The 22,303-nt window shown below is 33.0% G+C and overlaps 3 protein-coding genes and 2 pseudogenes across 3 annotated transcripts; all 5 read left to right on the plus strand.

The window, feature by feature from the left end:
• Positions 1-967: 967 nt before the first annotated feature.
• Positions 968-11,415, plus strand: LOC111829917 (annotated as a pseudogene).
• LOC17882123 (agamous-like MADS-box protein AGL90) lies at positions 7,820-9,025 on the plus strand. Its single transcript, XM_006289546.1, has one exon. It carries the CDS (start codon positions 7,820-7,822, stop codon positions 9,023-9,025), a length of 1,206 nt encoding a protein of 401 aa, XP_006289608.1.
• A 1,138-nt stretch (positions 11,416-12,553) lies between the features above and the next one.
• LOC17881534 (agamous-like MADS-box protein AGL80) lies at positions 12,554-13,433 on the plus strand. Its single transcript, XM_006286757.2, has one exon. It carries the CDS (start codon positions 12,583-12,585, stop codon positions 13,243-13,245), a length of 663 nt encoding a protein of 220 aa, XP_006286819.1. The 5' UTR covers positions 12,554-12,582; the 3' UTR covers positions 13,246-13,433.
• A 3,318-nt stretch (positions 13,434-16,751) lies between these two features.
• On the plus strand, positions 16,752-17,903 carry LOC17883506 (agamous-like MADS-box protein AGL90). The gene has a single exon (XM_006287869.2). The coding sequence runs from the start codon at positions 16,752-16,754 to the stop codon at positions 17,901-17,903; it is 1,152 nt and encodes a 383-aa protein (XP_006287931.1).
• A 761-nt stretch (positions 17,904-18,664) lies between these two features.
• On the plus strand, positions 18,665-19,496 carry LOC17881442 (annotated as a pseudogene).
• The last annotated feature ends 2,807 nt before the right edge of the window (positions 19,497-22,303 follow it).

Consider the following 22,303-nt stretch of genomic DNA (forward strand, 5'->3'; position numbering starts at 1 on the left):
AATATTATATAGTATATATAAAAAATTAACGATTAGAACATTAACTTTGCAAATTAGAGATGTCAAATTCTGCAGCTCAAGTCCAACCCATGACACACTAAAGATGTCAAACCCACAAATAAGCGGGTCTCGTGGATTTTTTCCGCGGTATATATTATAAATTATATGGTAGAAAATGTTTTCCCGCGGTGTACCGCGGGTTCAAACCTATTAATATTTATATTTTACAGTACACATGTTCATAATTTTCAAAATACATGATATTATATTTAACGTAAATAATATATCAAGCCAATCATCAGTCATGCATACAAAATAGCTGACTTGTCAAATAGGTGTCCATAAGTGAATTTTGAAATCACAAATCAGGTTTCTCAGCTCGTTGATAGAAGCTGCTGCATATGATTATGTTTATAACTTCCTTAGGTATAACTGCCACACTGTTAAATTAGGGTTTGTTATGGGTTTCCAACTCAAAACCAATTGGTAATGAGTGGATTGGCCTAAACATTTATATCTCGATGGAATTGGGCTTTCCTTTGGACCATCAATTAATGGGGTGATCGGGCCTCTATTTGGGCCGGATTAATTAACGGATTAGTGTGTGTTCGGGCTCTGATACCATGTTAAATTAGAGTTTGTTATGGCTTACAACTCAAAACCAATTGGCAAACACACAAATCGTAAGCAAGATAGCAATGAATTTATTGAATTGTCAATGAAACTCAATACTCTCTAGACGAATCTAAGAATAGGCAGTCTCCCCACATTCTTGTTCCACAAGCAACTAATGTTTTGATATAATATTAGTGATGCAGGGCCGCACGTGTCATCTCGCACGTGTGAATTGCAAATGGAAGAAGAAGAAACACGTGGAAGACTGCGATTTCATCACTCTTCTATGGCCATTAGAGACTGTAGCTGGCTTTAAGAGCAAGTGTTAGCTCATTTTCTCAAGTTTATCGCATTTTGATCTTGTTAAAAAACTCTTCTCTGTAATTCCTCTCTTGAGATCGCTGGGTTTCTCTCCTCTTGAGAGGCGGTGAGTAATCTCTCCATGTTTTTATGAACGTCGATTGATTATCTATAAGTTTGAAGTATTCTGGTTTTACGATTCTGATTAGTGAGTTTTTTGCATTAAAGGTATCAGAGCTCGACGATCCTCGGAATCATGGTTGTTGAGACTCGATCTCAGGTGGCTGAAGAAAAGCAGCAGATCGTGGAGTCCAAAGCAGAGGATTCTCGGATATCGCGTTTGGAGGCACTTGTTGCGGACCAGGATCGTCAAATGCGGAGGCATATAGCTGAAATGTTTGAGGTTTTCCAACGATCTACGAAGCAAGGTGTGGATGTGCACAAATCAGTTGATGGTAGTGAGTCGGTGTCTGCATCATCCATGGAGGTACGCTCGGGTTATCCAGATCCGCCATCGATGGTTAAATCGGAGCCGATGCGTCACGAACACCTCTGATCTGATGCGCATTATCATTACGGGAACCTTACGCGTTTGGGTAAGATTTATTTCCCTCGCTTTGATGGTAACAGGCTTAAGGAGTGGTTAAGGTGGAGGAGTTCTTTGGTGTGAGTTATACTCCAAATGATATGAAGGTGAAGATGGCAGCCATACATTTTGATAGTCATGCATCTCTTTGGCATCACTCTTTTGTGCAGTCGGGTATTGGTTTGGATGTATTGTATGATAGGGATGGTTATGTCAGGTTATTGCGTGAGCAGTTTGAAGATGACGGTGATGATCCGATGGCAGAACTTAAGCAGTTGCAGGAGACATATGGGATTGTGGATTATCACAAAAAAATTGAGATGATCAAGATTAGGGTGAAGTGGATAGAGGAGTATTTGGTGAGCTTATATTTGGCTGGTATACGGTTGGATACGCAGATGCATGTTAAGATGTTTGAACCACAGAGTATTCGGCAATGTTTCAAACTTGGCAAATTGTATGAGAAGGCCCATCCAAAGAAACATGCTACTCATAATTGGATCTCTTCTAAACCAGGTCTTGCTGGTCCAGATTCTCGTGACCTGTTACCAACGCCTAGGGATTGTGGGTCACAGGTGATGCGTACTGGTCACAAACCCACCGATAAGACACCTAAGAAGTTTCTAAGTCGGGAGGAAATGAGTGAGCGTCGAGCCAAAGGATTATGTTACTGGTATGATGAAAAGTTTTCACCTGAACATTATCAAACACATAAGAAAACGCAATTGTTTAGTTTGGAGGTTGATGAAGTTAGTCATTAGGAAGAGCAAGGTTCAGGGGAGGATGATGATATGGATGAGAAGGATATGCCTCGAGTCTCTGGGAATGCAGTTTCAGGAATCTCTGACTATAAGACTAGCCCTGGGCAAAAACCCTGTACCCGAAGCCCTAACCCGAACCCAGCCCGATAGGCCCATATCAAACCCGAACCCGATTTAAAGAGATACCCGATCGGGTTTTGTTTTTAAAAATTCCGGGTCCGGGTAAATCCAAATACCCGAATAAAACCCGAAACCTGATTTCAAATCGTGTTCTTGCTCCAAAGGGTTTGTAAATCCATTCTCATACTCCGATTCCTTCTCGAGAACAATGATGCATAACTCAACCGACGAATCGGAATGGGAGGTGAGACCTGGTGGTATGCTCGTCAAACGAAGAGACGATGACGCTGTGATATAGGAAAATGAGAGTTTATGAAGTGAGAGACACGTGGACGGTGAAGATAATAAGTTGTATCAACGGCTAGGATCATTAGAGCTCAAGAAGATGAAGAAGAATGCGATAAAGAGAAGCAAAAAACAGATTTGGGAGTCATTGATGAAAAGTGTGAAAGTTTGTTATGTTCGTTTCTCTCTTCTTTGTTACTGAACTTGGTTCATCCTCTGTGAAAGCCCTAAGAGGTTCTTACAAGATGAATTAGAGGATTTCTCGTTTTATGAACGTCGGATTCTCATTTGGTGTTGAGTATTGAGTTGGATTTGTGTGTTTGTGTGAACGATCGTGTTGATCTGTGGTTTTATTGTATCACGCTGCTCCTTCCGACCAACCTCTCCAGGATCCCGACTCTGCTTCCGCTGCTTTTGCTCAGACCATCAGAATCAGCGTTTCCCATGGCTCATCCCACCACGATCTTCATGTTTCTGCTCACGCCACTTTCGGTTCATAAATAACGCTTCACCTCACTTCCCCGATCCGTTTCCGATTTTTCCATTGCCTAGAAATTACATATGATGGAGTTTACAAAAATTCGTGCTTTATCTAGTTTTCGTTGAAATTTATTTTGATAGTAGTAGTATAGATTTGGAACAGGTTAGCTAGATACGTAAAATAAGAAAACAAAATAGAGAGTGTTGTATTCAGTTATTCACGGGAGTCACGTTTTAGCAGAGAGGAGATCAAATCAAAGCTTCCATGATCTTAAATATTCGAATTTAGCCTATTGTCTTCTTCTTATACTTTAGCGTGTTATATCTGATCTTTTACTGGTTTTTTGCTTCTTGGTTTTGAGAATTAAAACTTGTTGAATGCTACACAACCTCTTCATGTTCACTGTCTATGAGGCTGTGTTAAAGCTTGGTTAATTCTCATGTGTTTGATTCCTAGTTCTTGCTATGACATAACCTTGTTATGGTCTAACTTATTGTTTTTTCTTTTGTTGCTTTATCTTTTAATCTTATGAATATGAATTGATCGATAATGAGAATACCCCGTTAGTATCTTTGACCGTTTGATGCTTTAACTTAAATATGCACATCAGCTCATGCATCACATCTATCAGAAAATAGGTTATCTCTAGATCATATGCCAAGGCAGCATGAGTAGTTGTCACAATAATACAATTATATTTCCAACTTGGAAGAAGTTGTCTTTTCGTACTTTGATTGGAGAAGGTATCTTCTGTACTTTGCAAGTTGCAAATTTGCTACTCCAGTTGATAAGAATCATATTAGTATAACTTAGTATTTTGGTTTCTTTGTGTGTTTCGTTTGTTTATCAAGGTATTTCTTTGATATGTAACTGTAAGTTTTGGTTTCGTATAGACAAAGTTCATGTGTTTGATTCCATGTCGCCAAGAGATAGCTCAAAGAGAAAAACACATAATCGTAGGTTTGTGAGTTTTTGGAAATAATCCTAAATTATATATATTTTGATTCTAGCTAATAAGAACTTTATAAGAAAGTAAGAAACGCTATAAAACTTGAAACAAAAAAGCATGAATGGAAACAAAAGACCAAAACGTTCACATGTTTGATGTTTTGTTTTATAGTTTATTTCATGTTTTTTTTAACAAGACATCTTTTTGGCAATGCTTTTTCATATATTATTTTTCTTCTTATTGGTAACTTCGGTTATTAAGAACCCGAAACAAAACCAAACCCGAACCTGAAAAACCCGGTCCGAACCCGAGCCCGCCCGAAAATATATATATATACCCGAATGGGTTTTAGAGGTCTAAACCCGAAAACCCGAAAAACCCGGTCCGAGCCCGAACGGGCCCCTGAACGCCCAGGGCTATATATAAGACTATGAGAATTAAAGGATTATTTGGAAAGAAAGTGATTTATATCTTGTTGGATTTTGGTTCTACACATAATTTTGTGGATCCTTTGGTGGCTGAAAGGTTGGGTTGTGCTGTTAACGTATATGGGTTAAGAAGAGTTTCTGTTGCAGATGGCTGAAAGTTGGGTGTTCAAGGCAAGGTTGAGGGTTTTCAGTGGCGTCTTCGTTCCACTTCTTTTGAATCTGATGTGATGTTTTTTCCTCTGCAGGGTTGTGATATGGTATTGGGGGTGCAGTGGTTAAAAACACTTGGTACTATCGCTTGGGAGTTTAAGAAGCTGGAAATGGGTTTTATGTGGCAAAATAAACGTGTGATATTGTATGGCATTAAAAATGGCTCTTTTAGGGATGTGAAGGCTCATAAACTTAATCATTTGAATGATGAGCAGCTTCAAGTATCTATGATTTGTGTTAATAGAGTGGATCATGTGGTTTCAGATAATCCAGTCGCCATAAATGCTATCAGTGTCTCAGAAGAAGTTACTCCTATCATTACAGATTTAGTTCAAAGCTTCCCTGAGGTGTTTGCTGAACCAAAAAGATTACCTCCCTTTCGACAAAATAATGACACAAAATTGAGCTTTTGGATGGTGCAAATCATGTCAACCAACGTCCTTAAAGATATGCGATTCATCAAAAGAATGAGATAAAATGGTTGAATGTATGCTTACTGATGGCCCTATTCAGCCTAGCTCAAGTCCTTTTGCCTCTCCTGTGGTTTTAGTGAAGAAAAAGGAAGGTAGTTGGAGGCTTTGTGTTGACTACAGGGAACTCAATGTAATTACAGTTAAAGACCAATTTCCAATTCCCTTGATAGAAGATTTACTTAATGAACTAGGTGGGTCACAGATTTTCTCCAAAATTGATTTACGGGCTGGTTATCATCAAGTGAGTATACAAGTTGAAGATATTTCCAAAACACACAATGGTCACTTTGAGTACTTATGCATGATGGTTTTTTTTTTGTAACTGATTCTAAAAAAAATATTACAATGATTACTTATGATCTTTGATGTTTATACTTAAAAATTATAACTAAATTATGAAAATCTCTATTACTCAATAGTTATTAATTTATAGATATATTAACACCTCTATAAATTAATACATTTTCACGCTCCAGAAATATTTATAGACGTTTTACTGTTTTCAATTCTGACCCATATTTAGTGAAATATTTTGTTGAATATATATTTTTAAAGTAAATTTATTACTCAAGCTTGATCTTTTTTTTTCTACCTGTATATTGAACAAGTTATATTGTTTAAAAATATTCAAACCATGGCAAAAAATGTACATTTTAGTTTATAATTTAATTAAATATTATAGATTAGTAATTGACATTGTCACTCATAGTGACTATGATTGTAATAACCCGACCTGTGGGATCCTTCGCCACATGGCCTACTCCGCCACATGTCATTCTTACAACGTTGCAGCGCATCGACCCTAACCTCTCTCATGGCCTACAAGCCCTCCTTGACCCACCAGGTAGGTTATTGGTGCGCTTGACGTTCCTCGAACCTAAGATTTGCAGTTCAATTGGTAACAGCTTTCACGGTGGGAAGATTGTTAAAGGGTGGGGTCTTGGGTTCGAGGAACGCCAAGCGTACCAATAACCTATTTGGTGGGCCAGGAGAGAGGTTAGGGTCGATGCGCTGCAGCGCTGTAAGAATGCCATGTGGCGGAAAATCCCACATGACGGGTTGTTACAATTATTATTTTATTATTCGAGACCTATATTTCTAATGACATTTGAATATAATTACAAATATTATTTTTATTGTGTATTTCTATAATAATAAAGAGGATATATTTTTTGCTAGAGTAAAAGAAGACTACATATTGAACACCATCACATCATCCTGAAAATCATACATCTAAGCTCGTTTCTATATATCATATGTGGGGGAAAAGATATTATCATTCGTAAACCGGCAGAGTTTCCAAATCTCTTTATTTTGATGCTTTATTTCATTATTTTGTTTGTGTTTTCTCCAACGTAATCATTTTTTATACATCTTTGCCTGAATGCCAAATTATATGCCTTTCTTTGAGAGAGATCAAGTTTAAATCTGGATTTAGTGGGAATGGAAAAAAAGGTGAGTACTGTGGTGAGAATGACAACAGAGGTGAGTACTGTTGGGACCATAATCTCCTCAATGTGGACCCTGTCTAGTTGCGCCGAAGACCCATCAACTTAGAATCTCAAGAAGGTTCATGTTACAGAAAAGGGATGGCAAATATTTGCTAAAATATGCGATGTAATTCCCGAATTAATTTCTATAGTTAAAGGAGTTAAACTTGTCATCAAGTCTCTAAATTGATTATGAGAGTTGTTATGTGAGTTAATTTTTGGAACCACTACCTAAAGAAGAGGACACTAGTTGTCAGCGGTAATATGAGAAGAGCGCGTAGTTCGGTACTACAGTGATTCATCTCGAGGAGATCAAGGGAACTGAAGAATAGTTCAAGCGCTAGACTGATCCAATTCAGAGAGCATCGCAAGGGTTCGGGAAGAACATGAACTCTTTAAGGTCGGGAAATTGAGGTGGCATTGTACTCTATTTTCATTGGTTAAACTAATATGAGGGGAATAAGGAGGTTCAATTCTAGGGGTGAACCCATGAATTTTTCTAGTTTGATAGGAAAATATATTCTGAAATAAACTAAAAGATCACAAGTGCGAATGGCATCTGCAGATATGAGTAAATTATTAAAATCTGTATCAAGCCTAAAAAAATCCATGAGCTTCGGCCCATAACAAAATCATCAAAAATTCAAGAATATGAGTTTAGAAGTTTTTAAATTTGATTTCAACATACATGTTTATTATTGGGTATTACAAGCTGTAATTTTGTGAACAAAATATATATATGTTAATTCCAGCTATAATACTACTCACAATTAGGTGGTCAAATTCATTTTTAAAAAAGCAATTAAATTACATTTCTTTCCTGAATGACAATAGCTGGTCATAATTCCCCGGAAGGTATTATATCTAATAATTGTAATTTTATTTATTATTAACTCAAGTAAAATCAAATTTGTATTATGTTTATATTACTCACCACACATTCTAGATACAAGGTGCCAACTACGCACATAAATACAAGGATTTATATAGAGATAAATACTTATTAGCTGTAACTTGGAATTAGTGATAATAAACCTGATGAGGATAGACACTCTTCCGATGCTATATAAACAGTCTCTGTGCCAATAAACTAAACAAGCCTCACAAAAAAAACAAAAAAAATGAGGAAACTGAAATTATCTTTGATAGCTGATGAGAGATCCAGAAAAACAACATTCATAAAGAGAAAGAAAGGGATGATAAAGAAACTCCACGAGTTGACAACTCTTTGTGGTGTCCAAGCTTGTGGTGTAATCTACAGTCCATACCTACCGGCACCAGAGGTTTGGCCGTCAAAAGAAGGCGTAGAAGAGGTGGTCACAAAGTTCATGGAGATGCCGATGGCAGCGAAGACCAAAAAGATGATGAATCAAGATACTTATTTGCGGGAGCAGATTACCAAAACAAAAGAGCAAGTAGAAAAACTTACTTCTGAGAATCGGGATTTAGAGGTTAAACAGTTTATGTTTGATTGTCTTGAAGGAAAGATGTTGGAGTATCGTTATGGTGCAAAGGACCTTCATGATTTGCATTGTTATATTAATTATTATATTGAGCAGCTTACTCGAAGGATGAAAATTCTTGAAGAAAATGGTGAGTCTTCTTCTTTTCCTCCTCTTTCTGTTGGAGCTGCAGATCTAGATCCACTAGCTATTGCAGATTTTCCTGTTAATGTGAATGCATCTGCGATAAGTGTGGCTAGTGAGTTTTTTGATCATATTCAATACCAGAATATGAATATGAATCAAAATATGCAGGAACCGGTTCAAAATCTACAGGAACCAGTTCAGTATCTGCAGGAACCAGTTCAGTATCTGCAGGAACCAGTTCAGTATCTGCAGGAACCAGTTCAGTATTTGCAGGAACCAGTTCAATATCTGCAGGAACCAGTTCAGTATCTGCAGGAACCAGTTCAGTATCTCCAGGAACCAGTTCAATATCCGCATGAACCATTTCAATACATGCAGGAACCATTTCAATATCAGGCTTTTCCTGATCGTAATGGTCATATTCAAGAAGATGTTTACAATAACATGACTTGGAATCCTACTATGAATTTGGATTTGAGTCATAACTTGAATTTGAATTTAGATATGAATTTAAGTCAATATCTGAATCAAGAAAATTCATTCAAGGATATGATGGTGGAACAAAATGTGGGATATGCTGGAGGATATGCTAAAATTCCTTTCATAGATGGAAACCACTCTAACTACCGTCAACAACCAACAGTTGATCTTGATATCACCAATCACATGCCTTTCATCACATCATCTACCACCTCTACTCTCGGTGCTTATGCTTCTTACAATAACAATTATATGTAATCAATGAAGCATATTTTCTAGTGAAGTTTTCATTTATCTGAATTTGTGTATTTTATGTTTTCATTTCGAAATAAAAATATTGAATGTTTCTTTTGTGTATGTTTTCAATTAATTGGTAATTTACCTTAAAGCATTTATATTATTTTGACTATTAAAACTATATATGTGCATCATAGCGCATCAATTTTAATTTTATTTGAAGAAGTTTAGTTATTTGAAATAAAAATTTATTGTTTTAAAAAAAATTAAACAAAAATATATATAACTGTAATTGTTTTTGCACAAAGAATCTTCCTCTTATTATCATATTTTTCAAAAACAAACAGAAATCATATTGCTATTTTTGATAATATATATTTGACGTAACACACTAGTTTCAAGAAGTATAGTAGTGCATGTAGAGAGGTCTAAAAATAATTGATTTGGTCGTTTATGTCACCAAAATGCACTTATATTTTTGGATCAAGAAAACCTTGTTAAGCGTGTTAAATATAGATGTTGGAGCAACAACTGTTCATAGATATCATAGTGTAGTTTTCTTAACTTGCTAATAACCGTAATTTAAATTGTATAGATTTGTTAATTTGTTAATGACCAATAACCAAAACGAACAACCAAATTCTTGTTTTGGTTTGTTTAGCTATTTTGGTTTGGTTATTTATTTTAGTTGTTTATTTGTATTTCCATTCTCTATGGCACATGCAGAAATGAGCCGAGCTCATCTTTAAGTTAACCCGCTTCAATTAACATGAGGAGGATGATAGATGTAAGCTCTCAAAACTTTGCAACAACTATAATTGTCCAAACATAAGCACCTAAAAAGGTAACCTTAATAGGAAAAACATAAAAAGCCAACTTTCTAATAGAAAAAAACATTAAAGTTTTCATGAACCCCTCCACACTATGCAAATACATGAAGCAATACAAGCTTATGTAGAAGGCAATGATCCCCAAGAGTTTGCAGTCAAGATAATTACCATGAAGTGTCTCATCTTGAGCACCTCATGTTCATGAGGGAACCCCATGCCATCTAAAATACTTACAATGTAAATGTTTATCTTTGAACAAAGATGGCGTATAATAAATTTAATACTAATGAAGACTAGGAACTTACTCTGTTTTTCGTTGTTATGAGAAAATGTAACATTGAGAATCAAAGTAAAAAACTTTCTTTTAACACAAAATCCAAGTACATATATACATATTTGATATAAAAAAAAACCCTCATAAGAAACTAATTAAAAAGTCAACAACATCAGTAATGAATCATGTGACACCAAAGAGAAACCATATATAATACAATATCATCATTAACAATATTAACAAAACCTAAATTAAGTTGAAGGATACGTATGAGTCTGACTTTCATGGCTTTCTTCTTGAGAAACGATAGTAATTGTATATCAAAATCAAGCACATTACTGAAAATCAACGAAACCATATGAACAAATATATGATAAAGAAAATATTACATCGATGTGATTTTTTTTTAATTACATTTAACAGACACACTAGTCTTGCCCTTTGGCTTAACTAATGCTCCTGCGACTTTCCAAAATTTGATGAACTCGGTTTTCAAACCCTTCTTGAGGAAATTTTTGTTAATCTTATTTGATGATATCCTCATTTACAGCAAATCTTTGGAGGAACATGCTCAACATTTGCAACCGGTTTTTACAATCATGAAATCTGAGAGTTTGTATGCCAAAATGAGTAAATGTGCTTTTGCAATGGAGAAGGTCGAATACTTGGGACATTTTATCAGTCCAAAGAGAGTCTCTACTGATCCAGCTAAGATCCAAGCTGTTGCAGAGTGGCCGCAGCCAAATAATCTTAAGCAATTGAGGGGTTTCTTAGGATTGGCTGGTTATAGGAGATTTGTGTAGAATTTTGGTGTGATTGCAAGTCTTCTCCATGCTCTACCTAAGATTGATGATTTTGTGTGGAGTGACGCAGCTCAATCTGCTTTTAATCAATTGAAGGTTGCTCTCTGTCAGACACCAGTTTTGGTTTTGCCACAATTTTACAAGACTTTTGTGGTGGAAATAGATGCGTGTGGTCAACGCATAGGTGCGGTGTTGATGCAGGAAGGTCACCCTCTTTCTTATATCAGTTGGCAACTAAAAGGCAGGCAACTTTATCTCTCTATCTATGAAAAGGAACTATAGGCTGTGATTTTTGCGGTTCAGAAGTGGCGCCATTACTTATTTCCGGCTCATTTTATAATCAAGACGGACCAGCAAAGCTTAAAATACCTTTTAGAGCAGCGGCTTACTACTCCTATTCAATAGCAATGGTTACCTAAGTTGCTTGAATTCGACTATGAAATCCAATACAAGCAAGGGAAAGAGAATTTAGTGGATGATGTGTTATCTTATAATTTTGAATAGATTTATATTCATTCTAAATATTTACGTATTATTATTTATTTTCATATTGGATATTAAAAAAATTGGGAAGATTTCTAAGTCTAAATAGAAAAGGTTGAATTATGGAAATATCTTATTATTTTAAATGGATTTCTGAATAGTAATAATTTTTTGTGTTATTGGTTCTAAAGATTTACATAAGTACTCATTGTCACATTGAATTTTAATGGATTTTTAAACATTAATTAGTATCCACATGTTGGATTACAAAAACATTATGAATTAAAATATCCTCACAAAAAATACCCACTTAAGTTTTTTTTTTCTAAAGACCTCTTTCAAATTACCCCTTAAAATCATTTAATGTTTTAATTTATTTATGACCATTTTTTTTTCAAAATAATATTTTTATAAAATTTTAGATTAGGAAAATTTCTTTAAGACAATGATATTTCATTCAAGATTTCTCACCACAATATAAAGTAACTTCAACAAAATATATATATATATATATATATATATATATATATATATATATATATATTATGTGTATGGACAAACTATATAAAATTTTATGTTTCCATATATATAGCATTTTTAAAAAATGTTATGCAGAAATATTTGTAAAGTTAAATATTTTTCCACGTAAGATATGTGTAGAGGTAATTATTAGTAGTGAATTTAATTTCAAGCTTATATTTTCCCACATAAGATATGTGTAGAGGTTATTATTTGTATTAAAGCACCAAATAAAGAAATATGGACATCTGTAAATAAATAAATAAAAAAATATTAAAATTAGCACTATTAAAGGCATGTTTTCTAAATATTATACAAGTGTCAATTCTTAACTAGCCTCCTTGATTGCAAACTAGAAAAAAAAAAAAGTAAACAAAATAAAAGTAAATATAAAGTTATCAAAAAGGAATGGAAAAATATTAAAAAGAAAAAAAAAATAACCCATAATTGAATAGCAAATCTACTCTTGTAGATATAAATATTTTCTTCCATTCAGTTAATGCCAATTTTGATATTTCTTACAAGGTAAGATATAGATTTTCATATGTTTGAATTGTGATAATTTTATCCCTATTTCAACCAATCAAATTATATATATAAGGAGGACTAGTCTCCTCAAAAATTATAATCAAACCAAAAACCAAAACAAAGAGAAAAAAAAAAAACACCATGACGAGAAAGAAAGTGAAAATGGCTTTCATAGAAAATGAGACCTCAAGAAAATCAACATTCAAGAAAAGGAAGAAAGGTTTTCTCAAGAAAGCTGATGAGTTGGCAACTCTATGTGACGTTCCCATCTGCGTCGTCGTTAACAGTCCCTACGACGCGGCCCCTGAGGTGTGGCCATCGAGAGAGACGGCTAACAAGGTTGTGGCTCTATGGAGTAAGATGTCGGTGATGGACAAGACCAAGAAGATGGTGAACCAAGAGACTTATCTCCAACAAAGGATCGCCAAAGCAACCGAGTCTTGGAGGAAGGCGAGGAAAGAGAACAAAGAGTTGGAGATGAAGAACATCATGTTTGATTGTCTTAGTGCCAAAACTTCTGTTCCTTGTATCCCAAAATGCGATCTTCGAGATTTTGGTTCTGTTATTGAACAACATCTCAAAGATGTTAACCTTAGGATGGAGATTCTTAAGAGGAACGAGGTTGAAGGATCTTCTTCCTCCCTTGTTCTTGCTGCTGATGTTGCTACAACATCTACTGTCATACCTATGCTTGAGATGGGTTCTTCATCGGTTGGATTTCACGAAACAATTCGCGATAAAATCGAGAATACTTTGAATGTGAAGAAGACTGATAAGGATTTGGATCTGAATAAGAAGTGGTGAACCAGTCTTTGAATCGTATCTTAAGTTTAAGCTATTTAAACCATCAATAAAACTATATATTTGAGTTCTGTTTTTTTAATTATTATTACATGTTTGGGTTGGTTTTGACTTCTTGTTGTCATTTCTAATAAATAAAATTTCATTTTCTCTAGTTAATGAATGTTTTGTCTTGATATTATTTTGCTCCTTATCGAAACTTATATAGTTGATTCATTCACAACTAAAGAGATCTCGCAATAGCATGATAATGAATCAACATAAATTTACGAATTTGGACTCGTAAACTTGTTACATCAAATCAGGTCTTCAAACATGTTTCTATAGTATTGGACTTATTGGCACCAAAACCAAACCATTTATATTCTCAAAATTTGTTATTTACATTGTCATTCATTAGATCAATCACTTTCTGAGACAATTTTCTGAATCGCAAAACTTCTTTTTTTTTTTTTTTCATCATGAATCTCAAACTTTGGTTAAGGTTTTTTCAATGTTTTTTAATTTATTTAAGGAAATATAATCTTCAAAAATATATCATAATTTTAAAAATCTGTCAATGTATTCGTTTGGAACATTATTTTTTCGAATCAGAACTAATGAAAGTCAAATTCAACACCAAGTTAAAATTTTACTAGCACATAAACAAATTTGGCTAAGTTAACGTAAAAAGGAACTAATCTCGCCAAAAAAGATATTGCAAATTCGCTTGGCAACTTAAAAACTAAAAAGTAAAGATTGACCAAAACACGTAAATAAAGATTTTTAAATTTTTTTACCCAACTAATTTTTATAGTAAAAATCATTAAATAATTTGGGATTTTAAAAATCTAGATTTTCCTAGTTACTATAAAAATTATTTTACTTTTGAATTATAACAACAGGCTGTAGTATATTCGCAAAATGTGCACACCCAGCACATATATATGTATGCATATCAATCATAAAAGGATAAACCTATTTAGATAACAATATCGAATAACTAAATATTATTAGCACTAAATTTTATATCCTCTTAACTATTAAAAGAGAATTACACATTTAGCGTTCCCAATAATTGACCAAAAACTTTCAAAATTACCCTTCAATCTTTGTCAAGGGAAAATAGTAATTCAAATTAGAGAGGGTAAATTGTGGAATTTCAGAGAAAAAATCGATTACCGACCCGTTAACTCGACGACCCGCGCCCATACCAGATTAATTAAAGGAGCAAAATAACCAAGGTTCGATCTATTGTGAAAAGAAGTAAAAGCCAGGTTTTTAAATGGGCTTTACATATTATGTCTATTCCTTTTGGGCTTTGTTACATATATCCCATGAAATTGTTTATTCAATATATGAAGAGAAGAAACGAGTGAGCTGGTTGTCCGGTTTGAAGATTCACTAAGTATTGACCCGACCCGGAAGCTACGCCGGAGACAACCGAAGTTTTAACGAATGGGATGGGTTTACGGCGAACAGCGAGAAAATGGAGACGGCGAGTGTCTAGAGCCAAAGCTTGCGTTAGAGAAGGAAACAAAGATTTGCGTAACAAAGGAAGGATTAAGTACAGAGGAAGAGAGAGAGAGATGAAAGTGCAGAGGAAGATAAGAGAAAACATTGAGAAGGGTTTGTGTTGTTATTTTTCTGTCTATTAAAAGAAAAGCAAAAAGAAAATTATTATAAACAAAAAGATGAAGAAGACAAAGACGAAGGTGTAACAATACGAACCTAAGATTTGCAGTTCAATTGGTAACAACTTCAACGGTGGGAAAGTTGTTAAAGGGTGAGGTCTTGTGTTCGAGGAACGCGAAGCGCACCAATAACCTACCTGGTGGACCAAGGAGGGCATGTGGGCCAAGAGAGAGGTTAGGGTCGATGCGCTGCATGGCTGTAAGAATGCCATGTGGCGGAGTAGGCCATGTTGCGGAAAATCCCACAGGACGGGTTGTTACAATTATAAATTTGTTATTCGAGACCTACATTTCTAATGACATTTGAATATAATTATATACCCTTACAAATATTATTTTTATTGTGTATTTTATAATAATAAAGAGAATATATTTTTTGCTAGAGAAAAAGAAGACTACATATTGAACACCATCACATCATCTTGAAAATCATACATCTAAGCTCGTTTCTATATATCATATGTGGGGGAAAAGATATTATCATTCGTAAACCGGCAAAGTTTCAAAATCTCTTTATTTTGAAGCTTTATTTCATTATTTTGTTTGTGTTTTCTCCAACGTAATCATTTTTTATACATCTTTGCCTGAATACCAAATTATATGCCTCTGTTTGAGAAAGATCAAGTTCAAATATGGATTTAGTGGGAATGGAAACAAAGGTGAGTACTGTGGTGAGAATGGCTACAGAGGTGAGTACTGTTGGGACCATAATCTCCTCAATGTGGACCCTGTCTAGTTGCGCCGAAGACCCATCAACTTAGAATCTCAAGAAGGTTCATGTTACATAAAAGGGATGGCAAATATTTGCTAAAATATGCGATCTAATTCCCGAATTAATTTCTATAGTTAAAGGAGTTAAACTTGCCATTCAAGTCTCTAAATTGATTATGAGAGTTGTTATGTGAGTTAATTGTTGGAACCACTACCTAAAGAAGAGGACACTAGTTGTCAGCGGTACCATGAGAAGAGCGCGTAGTTTGGTACTATAGTGATTCATCTTGAGGAGATCAAGGGAACTGAAGAACAGTTCAAGCGCCAGACTGATCCAATTCAGAGAGCATCGCAAGGATTCGGGAAGAACATGAACTCTTTAAGGTCGAGAAATTGAGGTGGCATTGTACTCTATTTTTATTGGTTAAACTAATATGAGGGGAATAAGGAGGTTCACCTCTAGGGGTGAACCCATGAATTGTTCTACTTTGAGAGGAAAATTTATTCTGAAATAAACTAAAAGATCACAAGTGCAAATGGCATCTACAAATATGAGTAAATCATTAAAATCTGGTTCAAGCCTAAAAAGATCCATGAGCTTCGGCCCATAATAAAATCATCAAAAATTCAAGAATATGAGTTTAGAAGTTTTTAAATTTGATTTCAACATACATGTTTATTATTGGGTATTACAAGCTGTAATTTTGTGAACAAAATATATATATATGTTAATTCCAGCTATAATACTACTCACAATTAGGTGGTCAAATTCATTTTTAAAAAAGCAATTAAATTACATTTCTTTCCTGAATGACAATAGCTGGTCATAATTCCCCGGAAGGTATTATATCTAATAATTGTAATTTTATTTATTATTAACTCAAGTAAAATCAAATTTGTATTATATGTATATTACTCACCACACATTCTAGATGATACAAGGTGCCAACTACGCACATAAATACAAGGATTTATATAGAGATAAATACTTATTAGCTGTAACTTATTAGCTGTAACTTGGAATTAGTGATAAGAAACCGAATGAGGATAGACACTCTTCCGATGCTATATAAACAGTCTCTGTGCCAATAAACTAAACAAGCCTCACAAAAAAAAAACAAAAAAATGAGGAAACTGAAATTATCTTTGATAGCTGATGAGAGATCCAGAAAAACAACGTTCATGAAGAGAAAGAAAGGGATGATAAAGAAACTCCACGAGTTGACAACTCTTTGTGGTGTCCAAGCTTGTGGTGTAATCTACAGTCCATACCTACCGGCACCAGAGGTTTGGCCGTCAAAGGAAGGCGTAGAAGAGGTGGTCACGAAGTTCATGGAGATGCCGATGGCAGCGAAGACCAAAAAGATGATGAATCAAGATACTTATTTGCGGGAGCAGATTACAAAAACAAAAGAGCAAGTAGAAAAACTTGCTTCGGAGAATCGGGATTTAGAGGTTAAACAGTTTATGTTTGATTGTCTTGAAGGAAAGATGTTGGAGTATCGTTATGGTGCTAAGGACCTTCATGACTTGCATTGTTATATTAATTCTTATATTGAGAAGCTTACTCGAAGGATGGAAATTCTTGAAGAAAATGGTGAGTCTTCTTCTTTTCCTCCTCTTTCTGTTGGAGCTGCAGATCTAGATCCACTAGCTATTGCAGATTTTCCTGTTAATGTGAATGCATCTGCGATAAGTGTTGCTAGTGAGTTTTTTGATCATATTCAATACCAGAATATGAATATGTATCAAAATATGCAGGAACCGGTTCAAAATCTACAAGAACCGGTTCAATATCTGCAGGAACCAGTTCAATATCTGCAGGAACCAGTTCAGTATCTGCAGGAACCAGTTCAGTATCTGCAGGAACCAATTCAGTATATGCAGGAACCAGTTCAATATCCGCAGGAACCATTTCAATACATGCAGGAACCATTTCAATATCAGGCTTTTCATGATCGTAATGGTCATATTCAAGAAGAAGTTTACAACAATATGACTTGGAATCCTACTATGAATTTGGATTTGAGTCATAACTTGAATTTTAATTTAGATCTGAATTTAAATCAGTATCTGAATCAAGAAAATTCATTCAAGGATATGATGGTGGAACGAAATGTGGGATATGCTAGAATTCCTTTCATATATGGAAACCTCTCTAACTACCGTCAACAACCAACTGTTGATCTTGATATCACCAATCACATGCCTTTCATCACATCATCTACCACCTCTACTCTCGGTGCTTATGCTTCTTACAATAACAATTATATGTAATCAATGAAGCATATTTTCTAGTGAAGTATTCATTTATCTGAATTTGTGTATTTTATGTTTTTATTTCGAAATAAAAATTTTGAATGTTTCTTTTGTGCATGGTTTCAATTAATTGTTGTTGGCTAGTAATTTTACCTTAAAGTATTTATATTATTTTGACTATTAAAAATATATATATGTGCGTCATAGCGCATCAATTTAAATTTTATTTGAAGAAGTTTAGTTATTTGAAATAAAAATTAGTTGTTTTAAAAAAAAGGTTATTGGTATCAATTTCTCATTTAATTTCAAGCTTATATTTTCCCACGTAATATATGTGTAGAGGTAATTATTTGTATTAAAGCACCAAATAAAGAAAAATGGACATCTGTAAATAAATAAATAAAAAAATATTAAAATTGGCACTATTAAAGGCATGTTTTCTAAATATTATACAAGTGTCAATTCTTAACTAGCCTCCTTGATTGCTAACTAGAAAAAAAAAAGTAAAAAAAATAAAAGTAAATAAAAAGTTATCAAAAAGGAATGGAAAAATATTAAAAAGAAAAAAAAAAACAACCCATAATTGAATAGCAAATCTACTCTTGTAGATATAAATATTTTCTTCCATTCAGTTAATGCCAATTTTGATATTTCTTACAAGGTAAGATATAGATTTACATATATTTGAATTGTGATAATTTTTTCCCTATTTCAACCAATCAAACTATATATATAAGAAGGACTAGTCCCCTCAAAAATTATAATCAAACCAAAAAACAAAACAAAGAGAAAAAAAAAAACACCATGACGAGAAAGAAAGTGAAAATGGCATTCATAGAAAACGAAACCTCAAGAAAATCAACATTCAAGAAAAGGTCTTCTGAAGAAAGCTGATGAGTTGGCAACTCTATGTGACATTCCCATCTGTGTCGTCGTCAACAGTCCCTACGACGCGGCCCCTGAGGTGTGGCCATCGAGAGAGACGGCTAACAAGATTGTGGCTCAATGGAGTAAGATGTCGGTGATGGACAAGACCAAGAAGATGGTGAACCAAGAGACTTATCTCCAACAAAGGATCGCCAAAGCAACCGAGTCTTGGGGGAAGGCAAGGAAAGAGAACAAAGAGTTGGAGATGAAGAACATCATGTTTGATTGTCTTAGTGCCAAAACTTCTGTTCCTTGTATCCCAAAATGCGATCTTCGAGATTTCGGTTCTGTTATTGAACAACATCTCAAAGATGTTAACCGTAGAAGGGAGATTCTTAAGAGGAACGAGGTTGAAGGATCTTCTTCCTCCCTTGTTATTGCTGCTGATGTTGCTACAACATCTACTGTCATACCTATGCTTGAGATGGGTTCTTCATCGGTTGGATTTCACGAAAAGATCCGCAATCAAATTGAGAATACTTTGGATGTGAAGAAGACTGATAAGGATTTGGATCTGAATAAGAAGTGGTGAACCAGTCTTTGAATCGTATCTTAAGTTTAAGCTATTTAAACCATCAATAAAACTTTATATTTGAGTTCTGTTTTTTGTTTTTTTATTACATGTTTGGGTTGGTTTTGACTTCTTGTTGTCGTTTCTAATAAATAAAATGTTTATTTCCTCTAGTTAATGAATGTTTTGTCTTGATAATATATATTTTGCTCCTTATCGAAACTTATATAATTGATTTAGTCATAACAAGAGATTTCAAAATAGCATAGCATAGTAATGAATCAACGTAAATATAGAATAGCATTACCCAAAATTAACGAAGTTGGACTCGTATACTATGTACATCAAATCAGGTCTTGAAACATGTTTTTATATTATTGGGCCTATTGGCACAAAAACCAAACCATTGTCAATTGTCAACATGTGTTATTTACAATGTCAGTCCTTAGATCAATCATTTTATGAGACAATTTTATGAATCTCCAACTTTTGGTATGTTTTTGTTCAATGTTTCTTTAATTTTAATTTAATAAAGGACTTATAATCTTTAAAAAATATATTATAATTCTAAAAATCTGTCAATATATTTGTTTGGAACATTATTTTGTCGAATCAGAACTAAAGAAAGTCAAATTCAACACTATGTTAAAAATTTGACCAACATGGAAACGAATTTGGCTAAGTTAACGTAAATAGGAATCAATCTCGCCAAAAAAAAAAAGATTACAAATTCTCTTCCCAACTTAAAAAAGTAAAGATTGACCAAAACACGTAATTTAAGATTTTTCAAATATTTTACCCAATTAATTTTTATAGAAAATTTTATTTGTATTTTGTAATTTCTATAAAAATCGATATTTTCGTAGTTTCCATAAAAAAAATTGTTTTGAACAATATCCATGGACGGAAATATATTCGCAAAATATGCACATATATATATATATATTTATATGTGTGTAAATCTCTCATAAATCTTCTATAACCTATTTAGAATAACTAAATATTATTATCACTATATTTTAGATAATATTAAAAATTTACAGTACACATGTTAATAATTTACAGAAGATATGAAATTCTATTTAAAATATCAAGCAAATAGAAATAATTGACGGTCAAATAGCTAAAAATATTGTCAATTTAGTCCTTTCAACCAAATAAATCATCTATTTTGCATCAATTTTTCTGAATTAGAGCGAACTATAGTTAAAGTGAAAAAATCCATTAAATTTGACTAACATCGAAGCTAATTTTTTCAATTTTAACGTTGCTGGGAAATTATCTCATTTGACCAAAAAAAAGAACTTATTTAGCCAAAACAATAAATTATGAAATTTTGATCTTTTTAATGGCTAAAACACTGGAAAATTATGAAATTTTGATCTTTGTTATTTTGATTTTTTCTACTTTGACTTCTTTAGTATTATAACAATGAAAAATATTATATTCAGAAAACATATATATATATATATATATATATATATATTTTGGTATAATTTTCGGATTTCACATAAATCTTCTTTAAACCTTATTAGTATAAAAATTAAATAACTACATATTACTTTAACTATATCTTAAATTGTATATATTTCCAATACATTTCTTAATTTATAGAAAAATAAAAATAGAAATTTTATTAAATAAAATTGATCGGTCATATTATACTAATCTTCAAGTAGAGAATTAGGTTTCCTAGAGATAATTGTTATTAATCAAAAAATTTGGATATGATTTTAACATTTATTTTATTGAATTGAAAGAAGATTATCTTCATAAAAATAATACTCCCTCCGTTCCTTGTTAAATGATTTTTTATACAAATGCACACTAATTAAGAAATTATTTATTTTTTTCTTTTTCATATTATATATAATTTAATAGTCCCTCTGTTTCATAAAGAGTGTCATTTTAGAATTTTATTTTTGTTTCGTAAAAAGTGTTATTTTATATTTCCAATGCATCTTTTACATTAAATTTCATAAAAAGTGTCATTTTATATTTCCAATGCATCTTTTACATTAAATTTCTTAATTAAACCATTATGCACTTATTACATAGGAGCATATATGTATAATTTGATGTTTTCTTAAATTGTGTGAAATGTGTCAAAGTGACACTTTTTGTGAAATAGAAGAAGTATCTACCTAACCACAATTTGATCAATTAAAAAATATTATATAATTAATATAAATTGTTAAAACCAATATAAATGTAATCAAATTTGTATTAATTTATGAGAAAATCATCTATTTAATAATAAAAAAGATTATCTATTAAGGAACTAATATTATATATACTATAAATTACTTCATTTTCAAAATACACAAAATTTTATAACATGAAAATCTTGTTCACAATTAAATAAACAAAATAAAATTTTCTATACATCAAAAGTGAATCATTGATGTCCAACGTGTAAAACTCACAATTATTCAGCTTTTCTATTTTTGAAACTCCCCCTTAGTGTGTATTGTTTGTCGAACACTTTTTACTTTTGTACTGTTTATTTTTATTTCTCAAAAGCTAATGTATTAACTATGAACCAAAATAAATTCATCACGTTACCCAATCTCACAAAGATCTTCGAATTGAAAGATGTTTTGACAATTAAAATTAAGACGTGATCACGTGAATACAAATCTTTCAACAACAATTTCAACCAAGATTTTGGGTCTTCTTCTTTTTTTTTTTTTTTTTTTTTTGCTTTTACAATGTGTGATAGAACTTTTTATTCCGATCCTTTAAAAATATTCATTCATTTACTAATTTCCTACGATACGGTAAATTATATAGATACCCACAAAAAGAAATAAAATACAAGACAAAAAGTTAGAATAGAAATATATAAGAAAAAAAAATAAAGGAAGAGAGCTTTTGAGATGGTTGGTTGTAATAAGAAAGACACGAAGGCGGTCATGTCTTGTCCATTTTGACACAAAGTGTTTCAAAGCCAAATTGATAGGTTTGATTTGATTTTCAA

Source organism: Capsella rubella, unplaced genomic scaffold (genome assembly GCF_000375325.1).
Source record: "Capsella rubella cultivar Monte Gargano unplaced genomic scaffold, Caprub1_0 scaffold_6, whole genome shotgun sequence".
Lineage (NCBI taxonomy): Eukaryota > Viridiplantae > Streptophyta > Magnoliopsida > Brassicales > Brassicaceae > Capsella > Capsella rubella.